The following is a 26,476-nucleotide window of genomic DNA, read 5'->3' on the forward strand; positions in this document are numbered from 1 at the left end:
TTTGCGCCTTCTGTTATATTATGAAAATGCCAATAAAACAAAGTTTAAAAAAAAAAAATAAGTTTCAAACATCCCTTGCAAATGGTACTCACTGTTCATAAAATCTACTTGACTAAGCAAAAAACTTTGCGAGCTGTGGATGAGTGTCTGTACATTGAAAAGGGTTAGCTGCATGAATGGACACAAATAAATATGATAATAAAAAGTCTCTGAAGACAGTTTGGCCAGCTGTCTCCTGCAGGTGCTAATATATAATGGAATAATATTTATGAATCACATTGAGCTCTGGATGCTTACTGCAGTATATGGTAGTGCAGTAGATGTGTATTCATTATGTAAGAGGAAAGAAAGGAGAATATGCAGAGTGGATGGCGTAGCAAGCAGAGAACTGAGCAAACTGCGTGGAATATAGTAGTTTGTGGTCATCTGACATTCAGGGTAGCGGGTATAAGGCAAAAGGCTGTTATGATAGAACGTCAATGAGTATGGCATCAGCTCATGAGTTGAGCACCAATTGCACAGATGTATGCAACGAGCAAGCTACACAACTAGGTTTGCCATCAAAAGCATTTGATTGTGTGATCATGCACATTTTTAAAAGTGTTCACTTGTCAACATAATGAATCTTCATTAACAAAATTCAATATGAGATTTAGATACACTAACCTAATCTTTACTGTAATGCATGGAGACAATGCATTGTTTTACAGTGTCAATACTGTAATTATGCATTATTTAACAACTTACATTTAATCAAATTGCATGACTGATACCATTGCAAATGATAATGTCCATGCTTTCCTATAGTTGGCCCTCTTTATTTGGTTAGCATGTTGCAAATAGAAAACATGGAAACACCCCAAATGAGAAGCAATGAATCAGATAACCTACCATTCATATTTGTCATTGAGCAGAAACAGCAATTTCAGAGTAACTATGATGACAGCCGCAGCTTGAATCTCGTAACTGACCCTATGGGCAGATTTAGCAACTGGGTCGAATGTTAAAAATGCGACTTCTCCAATCCCAGTCTTTTTTACCACTCGACAAGTCCAATCGTGCAATTCATCTGAAATAAATAAATACAAGATATTGTACGTCATTTTCAAAGAAAATAGGAATTGTGGCCCACATAACATGTCAATTATGTTTTTCTTTTTATTCAACCTCAATAAGAAGATTTGAGTGGAAAACAAAACAATCATTTTGCAATTTTGGATATCAATATGATGTTTCATATCCCTTGGCAATACAGGATCATTGAATGGAAAGCACAAGAGGAAAAAGTGTTCATTAGTGTAATCTTTTTGTTACAATCTCAGATTCCACTGGTGCAGCATTACACAGAGCAGAACTATTATGAAGTTGAGATCTCCTGGTGGATTGTGGCTACAGTAGTAGTAGTCAATACTTTATCCAGCATAACAATGCCATCAAAGAACAAGTTACTTTCTTACCTGGTAACGTTCTTTCGATGGGATGGTCCGACGACGTATTCCATATTTATGACAGGTAATCACCACAGCTGTGCTGCTTCGGAAACTTTTTTCGGCGTCTGCGTCCTGCGTCGATGTGCCGTCGTCGAGGACCTCCTCCGAAGTCCGACGTCATCCGATGTGATAAGTAGGATGCACAACGCCCGTAGCCTCAGTTGTAGTTTTTTCCCCCAGAACGTGTGACATTAGTCTACTGCCAGTCAGACACAAAGCCTTGCGGAACGTAAGCTGCAATCGCATAAGAAATTCTGCAGTGGGGAAGGTAGGGAGGGAGCGATAAGGAATATGTCGTCGGACCATCCCATCGAAAGAACGTCACCAGGTAAGAAAGTACCTTGTTCTTCGAGGGGATTGGGTCCTCCGACGTATTCCATATCTATGACAGACTCCCAAAGCAGTACCAGAGCAAGGAGGAGGGAAAGAATTTAGAATTAAAATTTAGAATTGCCAATCAAATAGCAGAGCAAAGGACCGCCTTGCCAAAGACCAGATCCTGTCCTTGGATGGAATCGAGGGAATAGTGATGTACAAATGTATGTACTGAAGCCCAGGTGGCTGCATCACAGATGTTACGAATAGGAACACCCCTCTGCAGGGCAGTAGAGGCAGCCATACCCCTGGTAGAATGGGCCCGCAAGCCAGCCGGTGGGTCCTTACCCGCCAAGCGGTAACACTCCGAGATGGCCAAAATAATCCAGTGAGACAAAGTCTGTTTCGTCACAGCCTGTCCCAAACGCTTTCCAGCATAACCAATAAAGAGTTGATCGTCCACTCTGACACGGGACATACATGAAACATAAAAGCTTGAAGCTCTCCTAGGATCAAGCCTATGGAGCCTCTCTTCTTCCTTACCAGGATGCGGAGGAGGATAGAATGCCAGAAGAACAACCTTCTGGGCCAAATTAAATTCCGTCACTACCTTTGGAAGAAAAGAAGGACGGACTCTAAGGACAACCCTGTCCTTATAAAAAACAGTGAAGGGAGGCTTAACTGAAAGTGCCTGTAACTCACTCACTCTGCGAGCGGAAGTGACCGCAACTAAAAATACAGTTTTAAGAGTCAACAGTCTCAAAGGACAAGAGTGCAAAGGCTCAAAGGGAGCACCAGTTAGAAACCTGAGAACAAGGTTAAAATCCCAACCGGGCACCAGGAAAGGTGACAGAGGGAACACATTAGTGAGCCCTTTCAGAAACTGTGAAATTAAAGGGATTTTAAAGTAGGAACACTCTTCAGACCAGCGCTTAAAGATGGACAGCGCGGCCAGGTAACCTTTAATGGTACCCACTTGCAAGCCCCTGTGGGCCAAAGAAAGTAAAAAGGACAGAACCATGGGGATGTCACATGCAAAAGGATCCACATTCTGAACTCTGCACCGGTCGCAGATCTTACGCCAACGGCAACGGTACAGAGACTTTGTTGCTGGCCGTCGGGCCGAGAGCAACACCTCCATCACGTCTTCAGGGAGGTCCCAATCCTTATACCTCAACCTTTCAGAACCCAACCGTGAAGGTTGAGGGATATGACCTCTGGATGGAGAACCTGACCCCCCTCTCATGAGAGCAGATCGTCTCGGTAGGGAAGACGACGTAGAGGGCAGATGGACAAGTCGAGAAGGTCCGGGTACCACGTCCTCCGAGCCCACGCCGGAGCAATGAGGATCATCCGGGAACCGAACTTCCGTAACCTCCGCAGCACTTGCGGGATGACAGGGACTGGAGGAAACGCGTACAGCAGTGGGAATGACCATTCCACCACAAACACGTCTCCTAAGGCTCCTTTTGGAGGAAATTCCCGCGAGCAGAACCTCTCGCACTTCCGGTTGACACTGGAGGCAAAGAGATCCACTTTAAGATCTCCAGGAGAATCTCCTGAGCCAACTCCCACTCGTGAGAGATCGTGCTCTGCCTGCTCAGAGCGTCCGCCGTCACGTTTTCGTCTCCGGCCAGATGAACTGCCGAGATCGAAACTTCCTGCTGGATGGCCCAGAACTCGAGCTGCATCGCCTCCCTACACAGAGAAAGTGACCCTGCCCCCCTCCTTTTTGTTAAGGTAGTGCATGGCCACTGTGTTGTCCGTCAGGATCGGGACATTCTTTCCTCGCACAGTCGGCAGAAAATCCCTCAGTTCCAACAGATTGATATGGAGTCTGGACTCCGACGGAGACCAACGACCGCTGACTGTCAGCTCGTTGGCATGAGCTCCCCATCACGTCAGGGATGCATCCGTCACGATCGTCACCTCCGGCCAGGGAAGCCAAAACGGAGCCCCCTTCATCAAGTTGCCTTTGACGGCCCACCACAGAAGGTCATGGGCGACCAAGGGCAGCACCTGAACCGGGTCCGACATCCTGCCGGAGGACTGCGACCATTGCATCTTCACTGCCCACTGCAAAGATCTCATCTGCAGGCGAGCCTCTGGCACCAGAAGAATGCAGGATGCCACGAGGCTGAGCAACCTCAAGAACTCGAACGCTGGGAGCGTCTGAGCATGCTGAAACTTGTGCACCATCTGCTGAATGTGAAGAGCCCTCACCTGGGGAGGAAAACACTGCCCCAGGGAAGTGTCGAGCACTGTTCTGATGTACTGGAGCCGCTGTGTTGGCATCAAATGGGACTTCTTTAAATTGAGGGAGAAGCCCAGCCTGTGAAGGGAGTGGCAGGTGACTGACAGATGATTCAGGACCTGCTCGGGAGAGCGCGCCCTGATCAACCAATCGTCCAGGTAGGGGTAGTCGTGAATCCCCCCTTGCCTGAGATGCGCTGCCACCACCACCATGAGCTTGGTGAAAACCCTTGGGGTGGAGGTCAATCCGAACGGCAGGACCCGAAACTGAAAGTGCCAGTCGCCAACCGCGAACCTCAGGTACTTCTTGTGCTTGGGATGGATCGGCACACGGAAGTAAGCATCCTTGAGGTCGAGAGACACCAACCAGTCCTAAAGCTGAAGGGGCTGGAGGACTTGAGAGAGAGTAACCATCTTGAACTTGTCCTTCCTGAGGAGTTTGTTCAAACCGCGCAAGTCCATGATGGGTCTCAATCCCCCGTCTTTCTTCGAAATCAAAAAATAAGGGTAATACCATCCCTTGTTCCTCTCCGCTACAGGCACCAGTTCTATGGCGCCTTTCTCCAGCAGGGCTTGAATTTCATGCGCAAGGAGCGGATCCGGACTCTTCAAAAGAGAGGTTCCCTGGTGGATTGTCGTGAGGCCTCTGCCGAAAGGAAAGACAGTAGCCGTGGGTTATGATCTCCAGAACCCACACTAATGGCACGCCACTCTACAAGATGCTGCGCCAGCCTTCCCCCAACCGGCGAACCATGGGACATGGCCTCATGACTGAGTGGTAGCAGCTGCGGCGTTACCTGAGGGCAAAGAGGCAACTGCCCGAGCGGCCTTGGTAGCACGGGTACCCTGTCGTCCACCTCTGATACCCCTGCGTTGGCCTCTTTGACTGCCAGCTCCTCTCGCTTTACCAAAGGAGGAGTAATAACGAAAGGAACCACCCCTCCATTACTGTCCCCTAGGACGAAAAAGCTGAGGTTGCCTGACTGCAGCACCCAACGATTTGGCTGCAGCTTTAGAGGTCTGCAACCTCTCAAGGCTCTCGTCAGCCTTGCTGCCAAAAAGGTGTTCACCGTCAAAGGGCATATTGAGGAGCCGGGATTGCAAATCAGGAGCAAACCCCGACTTCCGCAACCACACAAACCTGGGTATCACGGTGCTCGCCGCCATGGACCTGCTGACGCATTCAGCCATGTCCAAACCCGACTGAACGGACTCACACATGGCATCCTTACCATCCTGGACCATAGCAAGGAAACCATCCCGTTCGTCCCCTTGGGGAATATGTTCAGCCGCTAACGCAACACAGTTCCACAGAGTGTGTGTGAAATGAGACAAGGCACATATGGAGTTGGCCGCCTGAAGCGCCATACCACCTGAAGAAAATACTTTCTTCGCCCAGCCATCAAAACGTTTGTCGTCCCTATCAGAAGGGATGGTAGGGTACGACGCCTGCTTTGCCGGGGCCATGGCCGCCTGCACCACCAAACTCTCCGGAGTGGGGTGCCTGGTCAAGTAGTAGGGGTCGCTACTGGCTGGAAGGTATTTTCGCGACAAGGACCTGCCCACCACCGGGAGACTCTCTGGAGCAGTCCAAGCCGCCGCCACCCTTCTCTGTAGAGCCATATGAAACGGCAGTACCGGGTCAGTTGGGGGACCAACATCAAGGATGTCCGTGAGATCATCCTGCACAAACTCCCCTGGGGGAGCAGACCACCCCAAGTACTCGGAGACCCTAGCCATAAGGCGCCGGTACGAGGAATCGGCATGAGAGCCAGGCTCAGGCCTACAAAACTCCACCTCCGGAGAGGTGTCCAGTCCACTGGCATCATGAGTGACTGCCTCAAATCGTCAAACTGGCTATGGCCCGAGACCATCTCATCTGGAACCTGACTAGGAACCAGGCCATCAGAGTCCTCATCCACCTCCGAAATATATTCCAGGCTTGCTCTTAGCCAGAGCCTTTCTAGGTGGTTCCCCCGTGCCACGGGGTACCTCCGACACCCCTGCCTCGAAAGGCAACGAGTGAATCGGCGCCGGCATCGAGAGAACAGGCATCGGCACCGAGAGGATCGGCATCGCCGTCGAGTAAATCGGCGTCGACGTCAGATGCAGCGCCGCCAGCATCGACGGCGTCGACACAGTCCTCGAAGCCGGAGCTCCGAGCGTGTCCTTCGACGACCTGAGCATCGACGGCTTCGACGACTTCCTCGGAGCCGGAGCATCGAGAAAGCCTGTCGACGCCCTCGACGCCTCAAGCGTCGATGTCTTCCTCGAAGATATCACAGGTGCACACGGTCTCCAGCGTGTCGAGGACCGGGACCTGGAACGGGTACGTCAAGAACGAGTCCCCTTGTCCGAACGGGACCTCTCCCGTGACTCGTGCCGACCACTCTTGCGAGCGGTGTCTCTCGACCTTTCACGGCCGACCCCACTCGGGGACGCGGACGGCTTAGTACCCTGCGACTCAAGAATCGCCAGCATTTTCTTCCCGAAGGAAGCCCATTCTTCCAGCGTCACACGGCTGGTGGGGAAAGCGACGTGCCCGGGCAGAGTCCTCAGAAGAGGACTTGGAAGACGACTGCTGTCGGCGCTTCTGAGAATGCCTCGAAGAGGCTGAGGAGTGGCGAGACCGACTCCTAGAAGGAGACCCACAAGACTTCCGACGACGACGCGGAGAGTCACCTCTAGAATCATCCGTCGAAAGCCCCGCAGACTTCGACTTCCGGGGCTTGAACACCCGACCTAGCGACAACTTCTTCTTACGTTCCTGTAAGGCTTTGGACGTGAGCGACTGGCAGTCGATAGTCATCTGTGTCGTGGGCCTCCCGAGGCACCAGAGGCAGGCGTTGTGCGAGTCCGTCACCGACATCTTGGACCCACACTACCCGCACTTCTTGAAGCCCAGACACGGGGTCAAAGACGAAGTAGAAGACATCTTCTTACGAAGGATTTTCTCACAAAAACTAACAGGTTCGAAAAACCGAGAAGAACAGAACTCCAAAGAGTCGAGGCGTAACCGAGATTCACAAAGCAACACGTTCGCGGAAAAAACAGAACTGAGGCTACGGGCGTCGTGCGTCCTACTTATCACATTGGATGACGTCGGAGGAGGTCCTCGACGACGGCGCATCGACGTCATCGACGCAGGACGCAGAAAAAAGTTTCCAAAGCAGCACAGCTGTGGTGATTACCTGTCATAGATGTGGAATATGTTGGAGGACCCAATCCCCTCGAAGCACCACATTTAGAACCTAAACAATGTAAATCAAATCCATCCAAACAACAATTAAAAAAACATTCCCTAAAATCATTAAAACCCCTAGTTATACAGGTGTCCCTTGCAGGCTTATTTTTCTAATTTGCATTGCTCTTCTCACAGAGAAACCAAGAAATAGCTTTGAGTTGTCCCATAAATAAAAACAGGGCCCCATTGCCCTACGTTACTCAATCTCAATATTGGAATGAAAAATATTTGTGTAGGATCTATGCGTTTACTGCAGAAAAATAAGATAAGAAAGTTTGTCTTTGGAATATTACAACAAAAAAACATAAGTCATTTTCGTGTGTCAGTTGAAATTTCCAGCTGATCTGCGAAGAATTAATGTTCATGCAATTGCATCTTGATCTAGCAATCAAGCACCTATCATACAGATAAGGACTCTGCTTTAGAAACAGTTGCGGACAACACCTGTTTGATACTGCTCTAATAGGACTATTAAGGGACTTATCCAGTGCAGATGCTTCTCTTTCAAACTTAGGATTGTAAAATAAGTGCAAGAAAATCGTTGATTGAGCTACTTTCGTTAAAACATTATCAGGTGTCACAAGATCTAACACCTGTCCTTGATGTAGCGTATTTAATATATACATATAATATATGTGGCTGCAGTATTTCATACACATGGGAGTAGAACACTGACTGCAACCTGAGGAATAAAGCGAAAGCATAGGCATTTTCCATGCAAGTTAATTGAAGGATCAAATGATCCATTTTAATAGATGCTCTTAGCAACCTAAAGCTATGATAAACAGCATGAACATCTTTTGAGAATTGCTACAACTGCACATTATACATTCCATATTAAAATGACCAATTCACCTTCAGGATAGGGCTGCATCGAATGCCCATAATGGCCCGCTTGGAGTAACAACTCTAATAAAAAATTGGCAGAATTACTTGGTATACGTTGCCGACATTATGCCATGTTATGTGCATTTACCACATCCTTAACATGGCTATGTATATTCGACGCGTTTGATAAATGAAAGCACACTGTGCTCTTCTGTACACGCATACCTTAACTTCGCACAACCACACTAACAATGCAATTTATCGCTTTATTTAAAGCATACTGCAAACTTGGTATTTTGCTTCAATGAGCATGAAATGAGAACAATCATTAACCTACCCTTGGTAACAGTCGCACTTGCAATAATCGAGCAGCTGCAGCCCAAAATTGGTTGGCCATCTAGCAATGGCACAGGGTAATTAAGCAGTGATTTAATGTATCTGTGATTTCACCTCCCCCCCCGACACTATTTTGTTAACTTTATATTTTAGCTACATGAGTTATTTGCACCATTGCCACTTTTTAAGTAATTGGGAAAGTAACCAGGGAAAGCAAATACGTGAGAGTATAATACAACAATTAACAACTGTAGCCTTATTACCAACATTGTACATTTACACTTAATTCAGTTTAGTTTCCCCAAAATTACTTGATTTTTCTTTTAACTTAGTTTATCAAACCAGTAGAAACTAACCAGTCCTTCAAGAATGTTATTATGGGCTACTCCAAACACTCCTCTCTGTGCAAGTAGTATACATTTGAACTAAGTCAAACACTCGGAACTCAAAATTTAGCATTGGAGGTTAAGATTCATTATTATTCCTTTGCACACAGGATAAAGTGTAATTTGGGTCCTCACAAAGGCGTGGTGATAATGATTTACAATTTTTAGAATGCCAAAAGAGGCAGGATCACCACTGACTGCTTCACTCTTGATCAATTTGATAATAAGAAATTCACAGAAATGATGCTGTATCGCATCTCAAGTCCCCGACTTGATTCAGAAGTATATTGATAATAGGCATCACATTCGGGCCACTATAAATGAACACATTTCTTATTTCATTTCATAAATACTTAATTTCAGCTATTAGTACACTGGATTCGGGTAGTGTGACAGGTTTAGATTGCATATATTTCGCCTTTGAGTAAACTATTTCAGGACTGTTTTTGATTATTTTTCTACTCTGAATGGTTGTCGAAATAGTTCTGTTTGCTCTATACTAGCGGTAACACGAGCATTCTTTTGATTTCTGTTGGTGTCCATAGAGGCATTCACAGGTGTGGAGTAGGAATCTACTTTCCACCCTGGCTTTCTCCTTTGCCTTGAGAGACGGTTTTGGACATTTGTCATAATTTGTTTTGGAAGCCAACGCGACTCTACTATCAAATTTTTGGTATTTCTACTATTGGTGTTGGAAAAAAGGTGTTTGGAGTTGTTTTGAATGACGCTGGCATCTCAGTTCCTATTGTTGCTTGCCTTGAGTGTTTAGCACAGTAGTGGTGGAATAAAGGTGATGGGATACAGCCTGATGTAAATGCTTTGAATGGTGCTGGCATATAAGTTCCTAATACGGTACTACTGTGGTTTTGTCTCCTTGTTTTCATGTCTGTATAGATCTTTGAACCGATTGAGCCATTATATAAGCTTGTTGAAAATACAAACATGATTTCAGAAGTTTGCAGCTACATTGTGTGGATTCAGACACTAGCACTAGCCAAGTCCTACTTAGAGGTAAGGTAGTTTTTTTGCTTGAAAGGACAGGCTCAGATGAGACCTGTACCTTGGTCCTTTGGACAACAAATTGGTGTGCCCCAGAGGACTAGTTGAGTTACCAAAGAACACGGCTCACTATTGTTGGTGTATGTTGTTGTCCTTTGTAGGTGGTCCCTTATTGAATTTGGATCCCCTCCACTTGACCCTGGATTGCATGGTGGTGAAAATTCTTGTGCAAAGAAAGGTTCCCCTGAAGAAAGTTCATGCAACCAAAGCTGCTAAGAACTGAAACATGTTGGGATATGTGTTTTTGTGAAATGACACATTTGTTAAGTGTAGACTGTGTTACAAATTGTTTTGTGTTTGTCTAATTATTATGTGTTGAAGTGTTGTTGTAATTTATCCCAATAGGTTTATGTTATACCCACCATGTGGGCGAAATCTTGGGTCTTGTTGTTTTAGAGAATAATAATCTTTTGGTGTTTCCTTTTACTTTGAGAATGTATTAAAATTGTGAAATGTATATAATGACATTGTGTACCAAGTACATTTTTTCATGACTAATGGTCAGAGGATACTACATAGCACCACACTTAGATAGATGAGCTAGCCACTAGATTAGATCATTAGACCTTTTCTCCTTCTTTGTATAAATTTTTATGGTCTGCCTCTGACCGTGGAGTGAGCTGTTACACAAGGGGCGCGTTTGCCTTAGTTAAAACAGATAGTAATGTTCATAGCCATGACAAATAGGCTAAAGTGCGAGTGCAGACAGGGTCGCAAAACTCCAAAGTTAAAGTGCAAATGCATTGTTCGAAATGTAGTGCCGAATTGGAGCTAATATACTGATATATCCATAATATATAATATAAAGTGCAAATGCAATCAGCCTTGCCGGTTCGAAGGATCACAACCATAGTGGCGAGTATAGCAACATATCTTATATATACATGATGTATTGTATAAAGTGCAAGGGCAATCAGAGTAAGCGACTCCAAAGATAAAGTGCGACCACAGTGGTAAATATAGCAGTATAACATCAAAGCCTATAGTCATAGAGGCCTAGGTAACATAGAAATATAAATGCAATCAATGTTAATAAAAGCTCAAATGTGCAGTATAAATACACAGGCACAGAGGACATCATATTATCTCATCTAGAGAGCAAAACATATTAGGTGTGCATACAGTCAAACACACTCGAATGATGGCTGTACAGTAGTAGCATACAGGTGAAAATAATAATCAGACAATCCTTCTAAGGCCCATAAAGAGATACATACATCCGAGTAACCACTGGTCATCAATAACAACAAAATAGTAGTTAATAGTACAACTATAACACCATAATTACCTAAATAAAATGTGCTTAAAGCAGATACTGATGTGCAAATGTTATAGACAGAGTAGAGTAGAGAGCAGAGAGCAGAGAACTACAAATACAAGGTCAGAAGAATATAACCAAAAAGCAGCAAAGATAAGTGCCGGATCCCTGAAAGTCATAGACAAAGACAGCCATGAAATAGAAAAAAGGTTTTGAGCTAAAAAGAATGTGAGATGTTTAAGCATTCTAATTGAGGCCCAAGCCAAGGACACTCATCTAATAAATAAATCTTGAACCTGCAAGTAAGAGGAGAACAGGGAATGAGGTACTAGAAGACAGAAAAAGCACAGAATTTAGGTACCCAAGAATGTATGTAGTTCCTCGTCCACATTATGACCGTTGGGATGCTTGGTATCAAAATCGAAGATAAACCTTGTTTCCATTTGTCTCAGCTTCAGGACACGATCCCCACCTCTCTGATGGATAGGCATATGTGCCACCGCGAAGAATGTTAGTAAATGAGAGTTGTTCTGATGTTCCTGCCTAAAATGTTTCGCCATAGGGTACGCAGGATCAGAATTTTTAATAGCTCTGAGCTGCTGTAGCATTCTCAATTTGAGTTTACATATCGTACTCCCAACGTACCACTTCATGCAGGGACATGAAAGAACATAAACCACAAACGTAGTGTCACAATTTATCCAATATCTGATCTCTTAATTAAGTTTAGTGACAGGATGTATAAATGACTTCAACACGGTTGCATGTGCACAAGCTTTACATTTTGAACATTTGGTAAATCCTATCGGTGAGCCAGAGAGCCCATTCGTTATGGGAGGACTCTTATCCAAAAGAGGCAAGAAACTAGAGACTAACCTATCTCTCAGTGATGGTACTTGTTTATAGGTCATGGTAGGATGCTTAGATAGCAAAGGGCATAAATCATTATCCAAAGTTAGAATGCCACAATGTCTCTCAATAATTTTACGAACATGGTTAGAAGCATTGTCAAAAGAAATGATCAGTCTGGGTTCATTGTTTTTGGTGGTTTTGTCAGTGTTGACATCATACAAAAGATTATCTCTAGACAATCCACATGCCTTCATATAGGCCATTTCAATAGTTCTTTTGTCATAGCCCTGTTTCAGAAAATCAGTAGCTGCCAAAGTACAATGATGATCAAATCGTGCAATATTAGTGCAATTCCTACAAAAACAGATGAATTCGCCATAAGAAATATTCTTTTTTGCACAAGGGTGGATGGCAGCTGTTGGCATGCAAGGGCAGGCTTGTATTTGAGGGTTTCTTGTGTAGTGCTGTATGAATTCCTGATGTATCAAGCATTACAATTACATCCAGGTAAATCATTTCACTGCAACTGTGGCATTCTGTGAAACTTAGATTGACCTTGTTGGTGTTAATGCTCTTCACAAAATAATGCCAATCACTTTCCGTGCCCTTCCAAATTATAAAAACATCATCAATGTACCGCCACCAGGAGATGATTTGAGTGTGGAAACTAGACAAAAGTAAATCAGATAAGAAGGTTGCCTCCCACCACCCCATCGTTAGGTTGGCATAGGGTGGGGCAAATGTACTGCCCATAGCAGTACCCCTGACTTGCCGGAAGAAAGAACCTTCAAATAAAAACACATTATTGGTCAGACAGATGATAACATATCCAAAATAATAGAGATGTGTCCCAAATGATTAAGTGATTGAGTGTCCAAATAATATTTACATGCACTCAGGCCCAGTGTGGTCAATAGAGGTGTACAGCGAAACCACATCAAGAGTTGCCAAGAAAAGTCCTTCCTCCCATGGAGTGTTAGTAATGTGTAGTAGAAAATCCTTAGTATCCCACAGAGAAGAAGGAAACACTGAAACAAATGGAAACAAAGTTTCATCAATGAATTGTGCCAAGTGCTCTAATAATGAACCACATAAGGTAACTATAGGTCTGCCAGGGGGTGGATGAGGGATTTATGTGTCTTGGGAAGAAAATAAATGGTGGGTATAGTGTAGCATGAAGGAACAAGGAATTTCACCAGATCATCCTCCATTAGATCTTTATCTGCCCACTTGGCACATAGTACTGTAAATTCTGACTGTAATTCCGGGAATGGGTTTTTAGACAACTCAGCATAACACAGATGGCTCACTTAATTGACGACTGGCTTCGGCCACATAATTGACCCTATCTTGGATCACAATATTTGAACCTTTGTCGGCCGGTTTGATGACAATGTTAGATAGATGTTGTAATTCACCAATGGCGAAACGTTGTGCAACAGTAAAATTCGGTTTAGTGTTTATGGTTTTTTTATTATATATATGTATTCAATAAAAAATGTGTTAAAAGGGACGTTACGGTTATAAGTAAAACCGAAAAACCTCAAAAACTTGCCAGTTATTGTAAACTATGCAACCATAACTTGTGCCACCAAAGTGCACTGATAAGACTAACACCCAGGTCATCAAAGATGACATCACAAATGCCATTGAAACTCTTAATCTCCTCCCTCATCTTCTCGCGCCTCTTTTACTGCTCCTCCCTACTCTTTGGGCTTCCTACTTCTCACCTTGCCCCGTGACTCCATCTCTACCTCTCTCTCTTCCCTTGGCTGGCTTCCTTTCCATTTCCAACTTAAATTTCAATTTCTCTGCCTTGTCTTTAAATCTCTCTATGGTCTCGGTCCCTCTTATCTCTCCTCCCTTCTCTACTTCTACTCTCCCTCCCGTTCCCTTCATTCAGCTGACCACTTCCTTCTCACTGTACCTCCCTCCCCCTGTGCCTCCTCTCGCTTCCGCTCCTTCCAACTCCTAGCACCTCTACACTGGAACTCCCTTCCTCTTGCCATCCACTCTACCCCCACCTTCACCTCCTTCCGCTCTTCCCTTAAATCTCTCCTCCTCCATTCTCCTCCCTGAATCGCCTCCCCCTTCCTGCTCCCCCCCCCCATATTCTTCCCCTAACTATCCCCCCTCTCACTCTCCCCATCCCTCCTCTTATCATTTTTCACCACTCCCCTCCCATCCACTCCCTCTCTCCTTCCCAACCTAACTCCCTCAGTTAATTGCTCTTTTCATTGTTTAGTCGACTGATTCATAATGTATTTGCTTCTACTGTTATTGTTTATGTAATTTGTTGTTCAATTGTACAGCGCTTTGGCGTAAAGCGCTTAATAAATCAATAAATACAAATACAAATACATCACATATCTGGCCCACTTGGTTTTGTTCACTGATATATCTAGGACAGGTGGTTTTGTTCACTGACAGTCAGAATATTAAAATTCAAAAGGTGCTATATATCTAGACGTTAACCTTCTCGTATGTTCTTAAAGTACTTTCCTTAGGGTTTGGTCTCAGCTCATGGTGCACATACATGGGGCAACAAGCAGGCCTCAAACACACAATTCATTTATATACATTTATATACATGAAGATACACTTTATTAACATTTCGTGATGATGCGGTTTCTTTCTTCCTTCCTTACTTTAGTTTCCCTGTATGTGCCTCTGATTTGTATGCATTGTGGGTGGTCATATGTATTGTTTGTACTAGCACAAGTCTGTAGTAGGTTTTGAATTGTTAGCTAGTTATTACATGTTTAACATTACTCAAAACTCTGGTAAGGTAGCATTCATTATTTTAATATCCAAAATTACAAGATTATACATATTGTACTTCTATGGTGCATTCTGCAGCCATTGCCTATGTTTATGTATGATTAGGTTCCTGTATTAACAACACTACAATACAATGTTGTTTAGATGAGTACATTCTTTAATAGATTAAGTAGTTCATGATAGGTCTCCCGATCACCCCTGACATCTTGTTACCAACATTTTAAACACAACCCCTTGTAGGGACTTTTTATCAAAATTAATTTCACATGTGATGATATGATATGGCATTTATAACGCACATATGCGCAAGTTTTTCAAGGCGCGAGTCATCAATTACATTTGTGATGTCATCTTTGGTGTCCTGAGTGTTAGTCTTAACAGTGCACGGTGGTGGCGCGAGTTATGGTTGCTTAGCTTACCATAACTGGCAAAGTTTTGAAGTTTTTCGGTTTTACTTGTAAACATAACGTCCCTTTACCAACGTTTTTTCATTGAATTTCATAGGTTTTTATTAGTGCAACTTAACCATAACGTCCCTTTAACAAAGTTGTTTTAGTGAATTTCATTGGTTTTACCAGTGCATGCTATTTTTCTACAACTTACTAATATCATACTTACCCCAATATAGCAACATTGTTGTCCAATTTACAAGGTTTCACCATACAATTCTCATTTCCCACCTTCTAGCAATATTTGTAACACTTCTTTACACTTTTTGCAACTTTTTTCACTGTTTTTGCATCCGTCGACAACCGCGAACGTCTGACGTCATTGCGGACCTTCAGAACAGTGCCACGTGACCATGCACTAGCGCGCAGCTTGATGACGTGTCCGTGAACGCGCCTGCACTTCACGATCGGGTCTGTGCCTTGAGGACAGTTCAGAACTGCATTTTCTACTGATCTAGGAACTTTCAAGCTCAAAATGTACCCTTGCACAGCTCCTACACCTATTCTTACTCATTATCCATTAACAATCTAGTACAAAGCACATACTTGGAAGAATATTAGCAAAACTGCTATTTATCTTAACAATTGCATCAGCTATTGCCATCCCCCCTCCCCAAGAGCCACCGTCACCAATAGCTCCACAACAAATAAAGAGCAGTACTTCCAAAGACAATGAAGAGGACCAAGAAGATGAGGTAGAGGAAGTGCCTACCTCTAGCACCAAGAGAGAATCATGGGTGTGGAAGTTCTTTAGCACTGCTGGGAATGTACCAAAGGCTAAAGCTACCGAAGTGAAATGCATTGCATTCACGGACTACCTGGACAGCACTCCTACAGGACCACTTCCATGCGCAGCCACACCAAATCCAACCACCGCAATGCTCTCAGAAAGGTATTTCCTTTCTTAGCAAGTAGTAGGCGGTCTTCCTCCACCTCATGTTCCTCAACCAATACTGTAACCACATAGCCGACTCCACTGGGACACAACATCCCACCAGCTACCTTGCAAGCAATAAAAGAGGCTGTTGATCCATATCTTTCGAAGACAACAGTCCTCTGTATATAATGCAAAACACCACTCCGCAGGGGGAAGCAATTTCAAAGTGCTTTTGAAGCTGTAATCAAGGAGCATGAGAAACACTGCCCCCTACTTTAGAAGTAACACACGCGCGCCATCTTCCCCTGTCCACCTGCTCCTCCATATTAGTGCTTGGTGCCTCTTCCCTCATTTCCCGCCCCACCTTATGTTCTAACGTCACCTGCAACAACAACAAAAAAACATCAAAAAACAACAAAAGAAAGGTTCCGCTAGGAACCACCTTTCACAGTTAAAAAATAGAACTAAAAAAAAGAATCTTATAGACTCCATCTACTTAACATTTCTCAGGAAAGCACACAGACTAAATAAGATTTTCCAACATTTCTGTTTGCATTTTGTGTTATGCTAATGGGAATAATGTGGCATTCATCCCCCGTTTCAGCGACCGGAACGGGGGATAATGGCCCGGCAGCCCAAGTTATTGGCCCAAACAAAGCAAGGGCGGATAACAAGGGCTCCGGACCATTATCCCCGTTCCAGCATCTGCAATGAGGCATGAAGGCCATTAGCACCCCGGGTTCCCAAAGCAAGAACACGGGGTGCTAAAACATTTTTTTTAAAAGGATTTTTGTTACTGTAGGAAGGAAAATCCTTCTTCTCCAAGATGGCCAGTATGGAAAGGGAAAGTAGGGCTCCTTACAGAGCCCCTCTTCCCTTTCCATGGCAGCCTGCAGAAGGCGAAGAGAGAAGCCTATGACCATATTACCATGAGCAAACCTTTTTTTTTCCCTTTCAAACCTATCCCACTTTCGAATAACTTTACCACATAACCGGTCCCACGTGGACATGGCCACTTTAACCCCATTTGTCGTCCCTCGTGGTCATGGCCAGTAGCCAGATTGTCCGGGCCAAGACCTTATGCCATGACCCAGAAAATCTGGTCCCTGCCCATGGCCACAGGCTCTACCTCAGTCACCAAAGGTATATCACTATTTTTTGTACCCACATGACAACAAAAACAAAAATGGGCACATTTGCAAAACCATGCTTTAAGGTCCTTGCCAATTCTCCTTACAAGAGTTTGTCGGAAATCCGCCCATGTTTTATTTTTTCAAAAGTGTCAAAATGTATGTACATACAATAGTCATAACTTAGCCCTTGTCAGGTCTGTGAGGATAGGTTGGAGGAGGATTTATTAACAGGGGATGTTTTATTAACATAAGTGTTATAGGTTAGGTAAGATGATTGGTAAATTGAGAAGAGAACACATATTTAGTGTGTTATACATAACTACCATTCAACAGAAGGAGAATTCCGCAAGCCATCATGGAGGAGATGGATGTGCACACTGATTGGTGGAGAGAAGGGCTTCAGGGCTTGACTGACATTCTAACTACCTTTCATTGTTCAATTCCAAGCAGGAAGGTCCCGTTTCAGGTAAGTTCTTGATTTTAGGCCCAATTCAGAGTCTTATGAGAAGATTTGGCAGAGAAAACATTGAACCTGATGTTCCAGTTGTCCAAGAGCGACGTGGGACAGGCTATGCTGGTTACTTGGTGGGAGCGCAGCATTTTGTTTCAAGTGAAGAGAGATTTACCTCTTTCAAGTTTCTTTTGACTTCATTAGGTATTTAGAGAGCTCGTTATTTACGTTAATGCAGGAAGATCTCTACTAAAGACTTCTTCATTTTCATTTTGCTGAAAACCAACATAGAAATTAATTTGAATGACACTCATTTTAAATGCGCTGTGTATCTGAAGCTCAAGTTGTTCCACAGAGAGTATTTGAGTAAACACAAAAGCACTATTTCATTCCAGGGCGGAGCGCTGTTCACGCTACTGCGTACTTCATAGAAGTTAAAGTTGTTGAAGAAAATCTGAGACTACGATGCTGTGGTGCCTGTTTGGGAGTAGCGCCTCAATTATGACAGAACACTGCTCGCGCAATCGAGAGTGATTAGCATTTGATTTATCTGTCTGTTGATCGAGTTGACTGCGCAACTACAAGCAAACAGTATTTAGTTTCCTGTTTTCTAAACCTAACTAGTATCGCGCAACTGCGAGTGATCAGTATTGGTTGTTTTTGGGTTTCTTTAAGTAAATCTGATTCACGCATCAGCGAGTGAACAGCGTTAAGAATTATTTCACAGTGGAGCATTCCTTGCGCAGTCGCGAGCTAACAAAGCCTGTTCCTTCTATCGGCCTGAACTGATCAGAACAGTTTATAGAGTTCGGCCTTCACAAGAAATGGTATTCGTCTGAATTTAAAGAGTGAAATTCAGATTAACGTGGCGTTTGTTTCCCTACGATCTGCATACAAGTGTATAGCTTACGCGCATGCGTGAAAAAGGCAAGTCATAGCAAGAAGCATCTAGAATTGTAATTACATAAAGAATTCAAATGCAGTATTTCTTAAAGGAGTGAAAAGACCCTACATGCTAGTTTGATGCCAGTTTCGGAACTATTCATGTTTAAATGGGAACTTAGACATTGCTGGTAGTGCTTTCACACGCACATGACAAGAAGATGTGGATTCATGTGGCCTGTATTTAAGAAACTAAGTTGTCTTCTGTAACTGGGAACTTAACCATTCTGAAAAGGAATTCAGGTCTAGTTACAAGGCATTCAAAGTATCAATAGAGTAAAGCATCGCTTATTACAAGAGTTGAATAGCATCCTCCAAGTTAACAATGTGTGTTCTCCTCTCCAGACAGGTGAACTGCGGCTATGGAGGCTCCTTCTTGAATTGCCCAGAACCAGAGCTGCATTGCCGCTCTTCAGTGGTAGTGACCCTACACATCCTCTCTTGTTGAGGTAGTAATATGGCCACTGTGTTGTCTGTCATTATCAGGACAGAGGGCAGGAAGGCCCTCAGCGCTAGTCAGATTGCCCTCAGCTCCAAAAGGTTGATGTGTAGTTTAGACTCCGATGGAGACCAACGACCACCGACTGTCAGATCGTTGCCGTGGGCTCCCCACCCTGTGAGTGAGGTGTCAGTCACTACCATTATCTCCGGCCATGGTTGTCAAAAAGTTTCTCCCTTCAGAATGTTGTCCTTGCAGTCCCACCACAGGAGATCCTGCATGACACCATCCAGAACCTGAAGGTCTGACATCTTGCCTGAGAATTGAGACCACCGAGTCCTGAGAGCCAATTGGAGGGATCTCATTCTCATGCGAACCTCTGGCACCAGAAAAATGCAGGGTGCAATGAGGCTGAGCAACCTTAGAAAGTCAAAGCCTTCCCCGAGGATGCATCCAGTACTGCTCCGATGAACTGGAGTCTTTGTGATGCCATCATATGGGACCTCTTGAAATCGAGGGAGAAGCCCAGTCTGTGGAAAGAGTGGCAGGTGATGCTGAGATGTTCCGGGGCTTGTTCCGGAGAACGGGCCCTCATCAGCCAATCGTCCAGATAGGGTTAGACGTGAATCCCCCCTCTTCTGAGACTCGCGGCCACAACCGCCATTAACTTGGTAAAAACCCTTGGGCGGAGGTTAGCCCGAATGGCAGAACTCAAAACCGATAGTGAGAACCGCTAACGGCCAAGCTCTGGTACTTTGTGCTTGAGATGGATAGGCACATGAAAGTAGGCATCCTGACGGTGCAATGACACCAACCCTGAAGCTGGAGGACCTGAAGGCTCTGAAAAATGGTAACCATCTTGAATTTGCCCTTCCTGAGGAGCTTGTTAAAGTATCTCAAGTCCAAGATGGGTCTCAATAACACATCCTTCTTGGGGATTAGAAAGTATGGGGAATACCACCCTGTGTTCCATTCCGCTACAGGTATGGTTCTATAACACCTTTCTCTAGCAGGCTCAAAATTTCCTGCGCAAGGATCGAATCTAGAGTTTTGATTGAGTGGTTCCCCGGTGGATGGTTCCGAGGCCTTGTTACGAATGGGAGACAGTAACCCTGGGTTTCAATTTCTAAAGCCCAAGAATCGGAAGTAATGCCTCGCCATTCTTGCAGATGTAGAGACAGTCTGCCTCCCACTGGGGTCTTGTGGATTAAGACCTCAGAGACGTTTCGAGGCGGCTGGAACAGTGGCTGATGGTAAAGCAACCGCTGCTTGGGCAGACTTAATCCCTCTCCCTCGTCCACCATGAGGGAACTTCTTTGGCCTCTATGACTAGCTTGTACTCTCGCTCTACCAATTGAGTAATAGAAAGGAAAGGACTTACCCCTCCAAGAAGATTCACTGGGGTAAGATTGTTGTGGCTGTCTGATTGCGACATCAAGTGATTTTGCCGCCGCTGACGCCTTAGAGGTCTGCAGCTTCTCCAGGCTTTCATCAGCCTTGCTACCAAACAACTGAGAGCCGACAAAAGGCATACTGAGAAGTCTGGACTGCACATCCGGTGCAAATCCAGACTTCATCAACCACGCAAATCTGCGTAGTACGGTACTTGTCGACATGGATCTACTGATGCTATCAGCAGTATCCAGTCCTGACTGTAGAGACTCGCACATAGACTCTTTTCCATCCCTTATGATAGCCAGGAAGCAGTCTCTTTCTTCCCCTCGGGAACATGGTCAGCCGCCATCGATATACAATCCGACAGGGTGAACGTGAAATTTGCTAAGGCTCAAGTGGCGTTGGCAAATTTCAATGCCATGCTTCCCACAGAAAACATCTTTCTTGCCGAAGCATCCACTCTCTTATCAGAGATAGTGGAATATGCTGCCTGTTTGGATGAGGACGTTGCCGCCTCAACCACCAGGCTTTCTGGCGTGGGGTGCTTTGCCCAATATTCAGGGTCACTGCTAGATGGTCTAAACTTTTTGGTGAGGTTCTTGTTCACTGAAGCAATTGTGTCGGGTGCCTCCCATTTTGTCTTAACCCTTTTCTGAAGAGCAATGTGAAACTTTTGTGGATCCTGGTCCAGGATATCTGTTAAACCTGCCTGCTGAAATGGGGGAGCAGGCCTGCTTCCCCCTAGAAAGTCAACCACCCTGGTCATGAGTAGCCTATAGGAGGCTTCTGCATGGTCTGAAGGGTCTGGTTTTGTAAATTCCAGTGGCTGTCTGATGGGTCTCATAAATCCTTCAACCTGGACTCCTCTGACACCAGAGCCTCTGGCACGTTAGGGGAACCGAACTCCAGACCAAAGTGCGGAGTGTCCGCATCACTTTGTTTATGCTCTTTAAGCCTGCCGTTGATGGTTTCTTTGATATCAATGGCATCGACGTCTTCGACACTGTAGACATCAACGACCTTGACGCCAACGACGTTGATGACCTCAGCCTTTTTTGCAGACAAAGCCCTCGAAGGGCTAGCCCCATGACTCGAAGGAGACTTGGATGAAATTTCGTCGGGTCGAGGCTCTCGATGGGTCGATGGCTTACGTCCCGGGCTCGAGGGCACGCCGGATATAGCCTTTGCCTTCACCTTGTTGCCTTTATGATGCTCGACCGTAGCATGGCTTCTCTCCTTGTCCTTCGATGGGGCCTGGGCCTCCTGCTCTAATATGTTCTACCTTTCTCTCTAAAACTCTTCCCATTGGGCAGGAGTAGAGGATTTGGTCGGACATGCAAGTCTCTCAGGAGAGGAATCACTAGAGGACGATGGAGACCTGTGATGCCTCTTTTTGACTTCTTAGTCGAAGACGAAGAATGGTGAGACCCACTCCTGGAGCAAGATCGCTTTTTGGATGATTTGCATATTGCAAGACTGCAGTGGAAAATGATACCCATTTTACACTGATTTGTCCTATATATATAAGGCCCAGGAAGCTCTATAAAAGACTGTTATTCCGTAACTACGGAATTTAGGAATATAGCCCAAGCAATGGACCTCTGCTACAGTAAAGTAAATGAGGCCATGGTGTGTTCAGTGGCAAGGTACTTGCACATAGCATGATTTTCTTAAGTTAGTGACATGAATCGCTCTCTTTTATAGTTGGCTGTTAGTGGATAATGTCTTTGTTACTGAGGAAACTCTGATGATTCATTGTGTATCCAAGGTCGGCAATATGGTTGTTTAATACTGAACCAGATCTATTTTGTTTTATTGGTTAAAACTTAATCCAACCTTTAACAAATCCATATTAAAACTATTTCATCCACAGAATTAATTTTCAAATAACACAATCAGAAAAAAAAGAAAAAATAATTAAGGAAAACCTGAGTTCAACTACATTCACTAAGTTCTAAATTGACCAATACAAATATAAGGATAAAGTTATCTCCTTCCTTACTACCACTTAAAAATCGACAAATATGACTATGATTCATTACATTGAAAAAGTGACTCAAAGAATATACAAACTGCATTCACAATTGATGTAGTTGAACCTGACAAACAATAATTCCAAAATTGATTGCTTGATAAAAAGTGAAACTTCTTAAACTTAAAAAGTGCTCTTACTCTTTTTGTTTCAAGAGCTAGACATTCCAACAGTAAATGCCTACTGGTTTCTTTGACTTGGGTACAGAATCTACAGTTGACAGCTTCTAGCTAAACCTGACCAGATCTCAAAAGGATTTCCTTGGTACATAAGAGATTCAGACGAAATCTCATAAAAATGGAGCACGCAGATGTGCTGGCATAAATTGATAAGTAAGGAGCCAACATTCTGTTTTTTATAGTCATATTTTAAATGACCAACTCGTCCACTGTGTTTGCCCAATCTAAAGCATATAGACCTTTTTCTACTTCATCAGGATTGCCCGACAAATTTCTCTCAGTAAATCCCAATTCCTTCAAGAGTACTTATGCAATGCTCTTGATTTCACCCACCACTCGGATACACCCTTTTCACAAGCATATGCAAAATCGCACCACAATGAATTTGACAGCGGTGTCAGCATTTTCCCATAAAGGGAGAGATAGTTCCAATGTGCTCACGCCATAAAAGAGGTTACACCCAATTCATACTGAATAATTGCCTACTGCTTCAAGGGGGGAGAGGGGGACGAAGGATTCTTCTCCACATCAAGGCTTCAAGAAAAGGGAGATAGTCCAATACAGTCGGATCATAAATCTCTATCACAAAGTAGTTTTGGTAGCATTCTGCCTTCATAGAAGCGTTTGCATGGCAATAAGGAACATTTCCCAAATTTTGAATACACCCTATATAGCGGATTTAATAGCTTTGTTCATTTTGAAAGTAGCCATGATCTCACTTGAGTGGATGAAGGTTTGGAAAAGATCTTGAAGCCTAGATATATTAGAGAATCAATCCTTTCCACAGGAGATAACTCCACATGCCATTTAAAGGCAGTCTGTTTCCTACCAGTTTTTGTTAGCAAAGGCCCGAAAACCATTCAAAAGTCGTTGGTGACCAATGGGAGTATTATCAAACACAATGAAGTTGTCAGCATATCCCGTCCATGACAGCCTTACGTTGGCAATTTTGGGAGTTGCCAAGCTTGCAAGAAAGGTTCTAATTCTGCCATATATAGAGTGTAAAGAAAGGGGGCCAAGATACACCCCTGCCTAACCCCTCTATGTTTTAGACAGATACCCTTCCTGGTTTAATGTTACTTGTATCATTGAATTAGTGTGAAGTGCTACCAGTAGATTAAGCATCCCTGCAGGAATATCCCATTTCTTCAGTTTTGCCCACAAAAGTGAGCGATCAACTTCATTGAATGCTGCTGCTAGATCAATAGAGGCAAAGCAGACCTGATTCCCCCCCCCCCCCAATCCCCCAGTCCCCTGTGCCCAAGCCTGCTCCTGGATGCCCTTCAACAACAGACCATTCGGTTGGGTGCCCCATCCCCCTTCTGAAACCAGTCTGCCATTTTGATATTAAGTTGTGGGTAGTGGCCCAAGACTCCAAATGCTCCAGTAGCAAGCATTAAATATTTTTGAACTCTGCGTCCAGAATGCTGATTGGGCGGTAATTCATTGGCTGAGACCTGCGCCCCTTTTTGTAAAAGGGAATAATGAGTGCCCCTTCCCAAGAGGGAGGACATTTTCCCCTCTTAATAATGTCTCCAAATAGATAGGATGTCTGCCCAAACCGTTGGGTGAGCCTTAAAATGTTGATTTGTTAATCCATTTGGACCTGGAGCCCTCGAATTACTAATGGCACCAATGAATTTTACAAGTCTCTCTTGTGAAAGATCAGAAACCAAAGGTATGTCATTTGATGCCTATCTCGTCAGGTCAACTTTTCTTATTAACATGGGTGGAGCATAAAGTGCCTCAAAATGGTCAATCCAGTCCTTCTCTTAGACTGCATTCACCAGTCTGCCCTGCTGAACCTTACCTGAGGCATTCATCAGTGACCAAAAGGATCTGGAGTTTTTATCCACCAATGCATCTAACATTGTTTCACCATCTAACTGGAGCCTATGAATTTTGGAACATTGCAGCCAGTTCGTATAGGCTTGGTCAAGTTTCTTAATTTGAATAGTTTTTCCCCAGAAGAGACAGAGGAGTCCTTATTGATGTGCCTCCTTCCAGCTCTGAGTTCCCTTTGTCTAAGGACCAACTCCCTATTGTACATTTTGCGTTTTTTGACCTTTTCTTGCAGTAGACATTAGACTGTCAATCCCCGGTGAAATATAGTTAGAGTTAAGATCACCCTCCACCAACACATGACCAGTCGGAGCGATGTTATACCATTGTGCTACACAAAGTAAGATAAGAGTCTAACTGTGGCAAGTGCCGCCATGCCCGCATGCCAATATTTATTAACCACCAACATGTCTACATGGAAGGAACCAAGGAATTTAATGTGGGTTGCCAACACTCCAAATCTCAGCCACGTTTCCTGTAACAACAAAAGAGAATGGTTTCTAAATAAAGAAAATACTACACAATGTGAATAATTGAGTACGACCTTGCAAGTTAAATTAGAGTATCGACAAAGAGGTATGGGGAAAATCACAGAATCCTTCTCTTGCCTTTAAGTCACCGGATCAGATCTATTGCAAACTATTTTGAAAAGACACTGGTTGTTTTAATTGCTAAAGTAGACACTGACACCTTAGATAGGTTGTTTTTTTTACTCTGTAGAATGAATTTTTCTGTTTTTCGGCCTTTATGAATTTAATCTTTATTTTCTTTAGAATACGTTATAATATGAAATGAGTATTTGTACATAAGTGTTTTATGGATCTATTACTAAATAAACAAGAAACTGCTAAAATTTGAAGGAAACCATGTAACGAAGGAATTCAATTCCTTTGACGTCAGTAGCAAGCCAGTGCTTCGACATCACATGCATGTCGCATTTTGTTACGGCTCTCGTGCAGTGTGTCCACTCAGGAATCAGAGGCACATGACTCTCTTACAGCACTTAGGCGTGGAGTTCATTCAGGCAGCAGAGGCACACAATACTTTCCTGGAACAATCCAACAGTGCAGCAGCTTTAGAAACAGTTGCGCAATTCTTTTCTCTGCACTGCAAACCAAGAATGCTAAAGCAGGCAGACGGCGACACATCAACATGTGCTTTTATTTTGCTCACCACCAGTTGACCCTCTTGCAGTTTGCAAGCCCAGGCTCTTGACCACTTGCAGACAAGAGGAACACTCTGGAATGCTTGGGGTGGCAGCATCCCCACAATTGGTGGACGTAAAATCCAAGGTAGTGTATCAGCCTAAAGGTATGGTCCTGCCCTAAAGTTCCAAAGCAATCAAAGGTGAATCAATTAAATGCAGCTAATCACAGGCCCTCAATAATTCACATTCCTAATTCACAAAGAACCCAACCAAAGGGGGGGGAGGAGGGTCCTCAGGGCTGTGCTGGAAATATGTACGTTGGAAACAAAGGAAAATAAGAATGTTGGAATGTAATGCTTGATACACTGAAGCAGAATAGAAAATGGTGAAATTCCCAGATAACATCAATACTAAGCTGTGCTATTCTGCACAGGCGTAGCGAGTTAGAGAAGTCCATCTTTAATATATATATATATATATGCCCGCTGTGACAAAATCAGGCATCTGACCTTGTCAAGAGGAGATGGGAACCCCCCTCGGCCTTAGGTGGGAGTCCTACCGGGGTGAACGCCAATGCCATTCCTACCTCAGAGTGAGAAGGTGGCAGTTGAGAAGGCCCCAGTTCTGGTCGCCTCCCCACATGCCTTTATATACACGAACAGTACCACTTTTAATCACCCTATGCCTCTTCAAAGAAATGATTGCCAGTTTTTCTCTTGATGGTCCAGGCAACCGCAGACATAAGCCTGGACAGACCAGCTGCAAGATTGCAACCCATCAGAACCTCC

General features: G+C 44.2%; 1 protein-coding gene across 2 annotated transcripts in view; it reads right to left on the reverse strand.

The window, feature by feature from the left end:
- The window catches only part of TAF1B (TATA-box binding protein associated factor, RNA polymerase I subunit B), a 1,890,249-nt gene that overhangs the window by 1,044,641 nt on the left and 819,132 nt on the right, over positions 1-26,476 (reverse strand). For both annotated transcript variants that reach the window (XM_069605992.1, XM_069605991.1), the window contains one exon: positions 892-1,069. In XM_069605992.1, the coding sequence (XP_069462093.1) occupies positions 892-1,069 (178 nt within the window). The remainder of the gene's footprint in view (positions 1-891; positions 1,070-26,476) is intronic.

The sequence above is a fragment of the Ambystoma mexicanum genome, chromosome 4p (assembly GCF_040938575.1).
Source record: "Ambystoma mexicanum isolate Mex_15411 chromosome 4p, UKY_AmexF1_1, whole genome shotgun sequence".
In the NCBI taxonomy this organism is placed as follows: Eukaryota; Metazoa; Chordata; class Amphibia; order Caudata; family Ambystomatidae; genus Ambystoma; species Ambystoma mexicanum.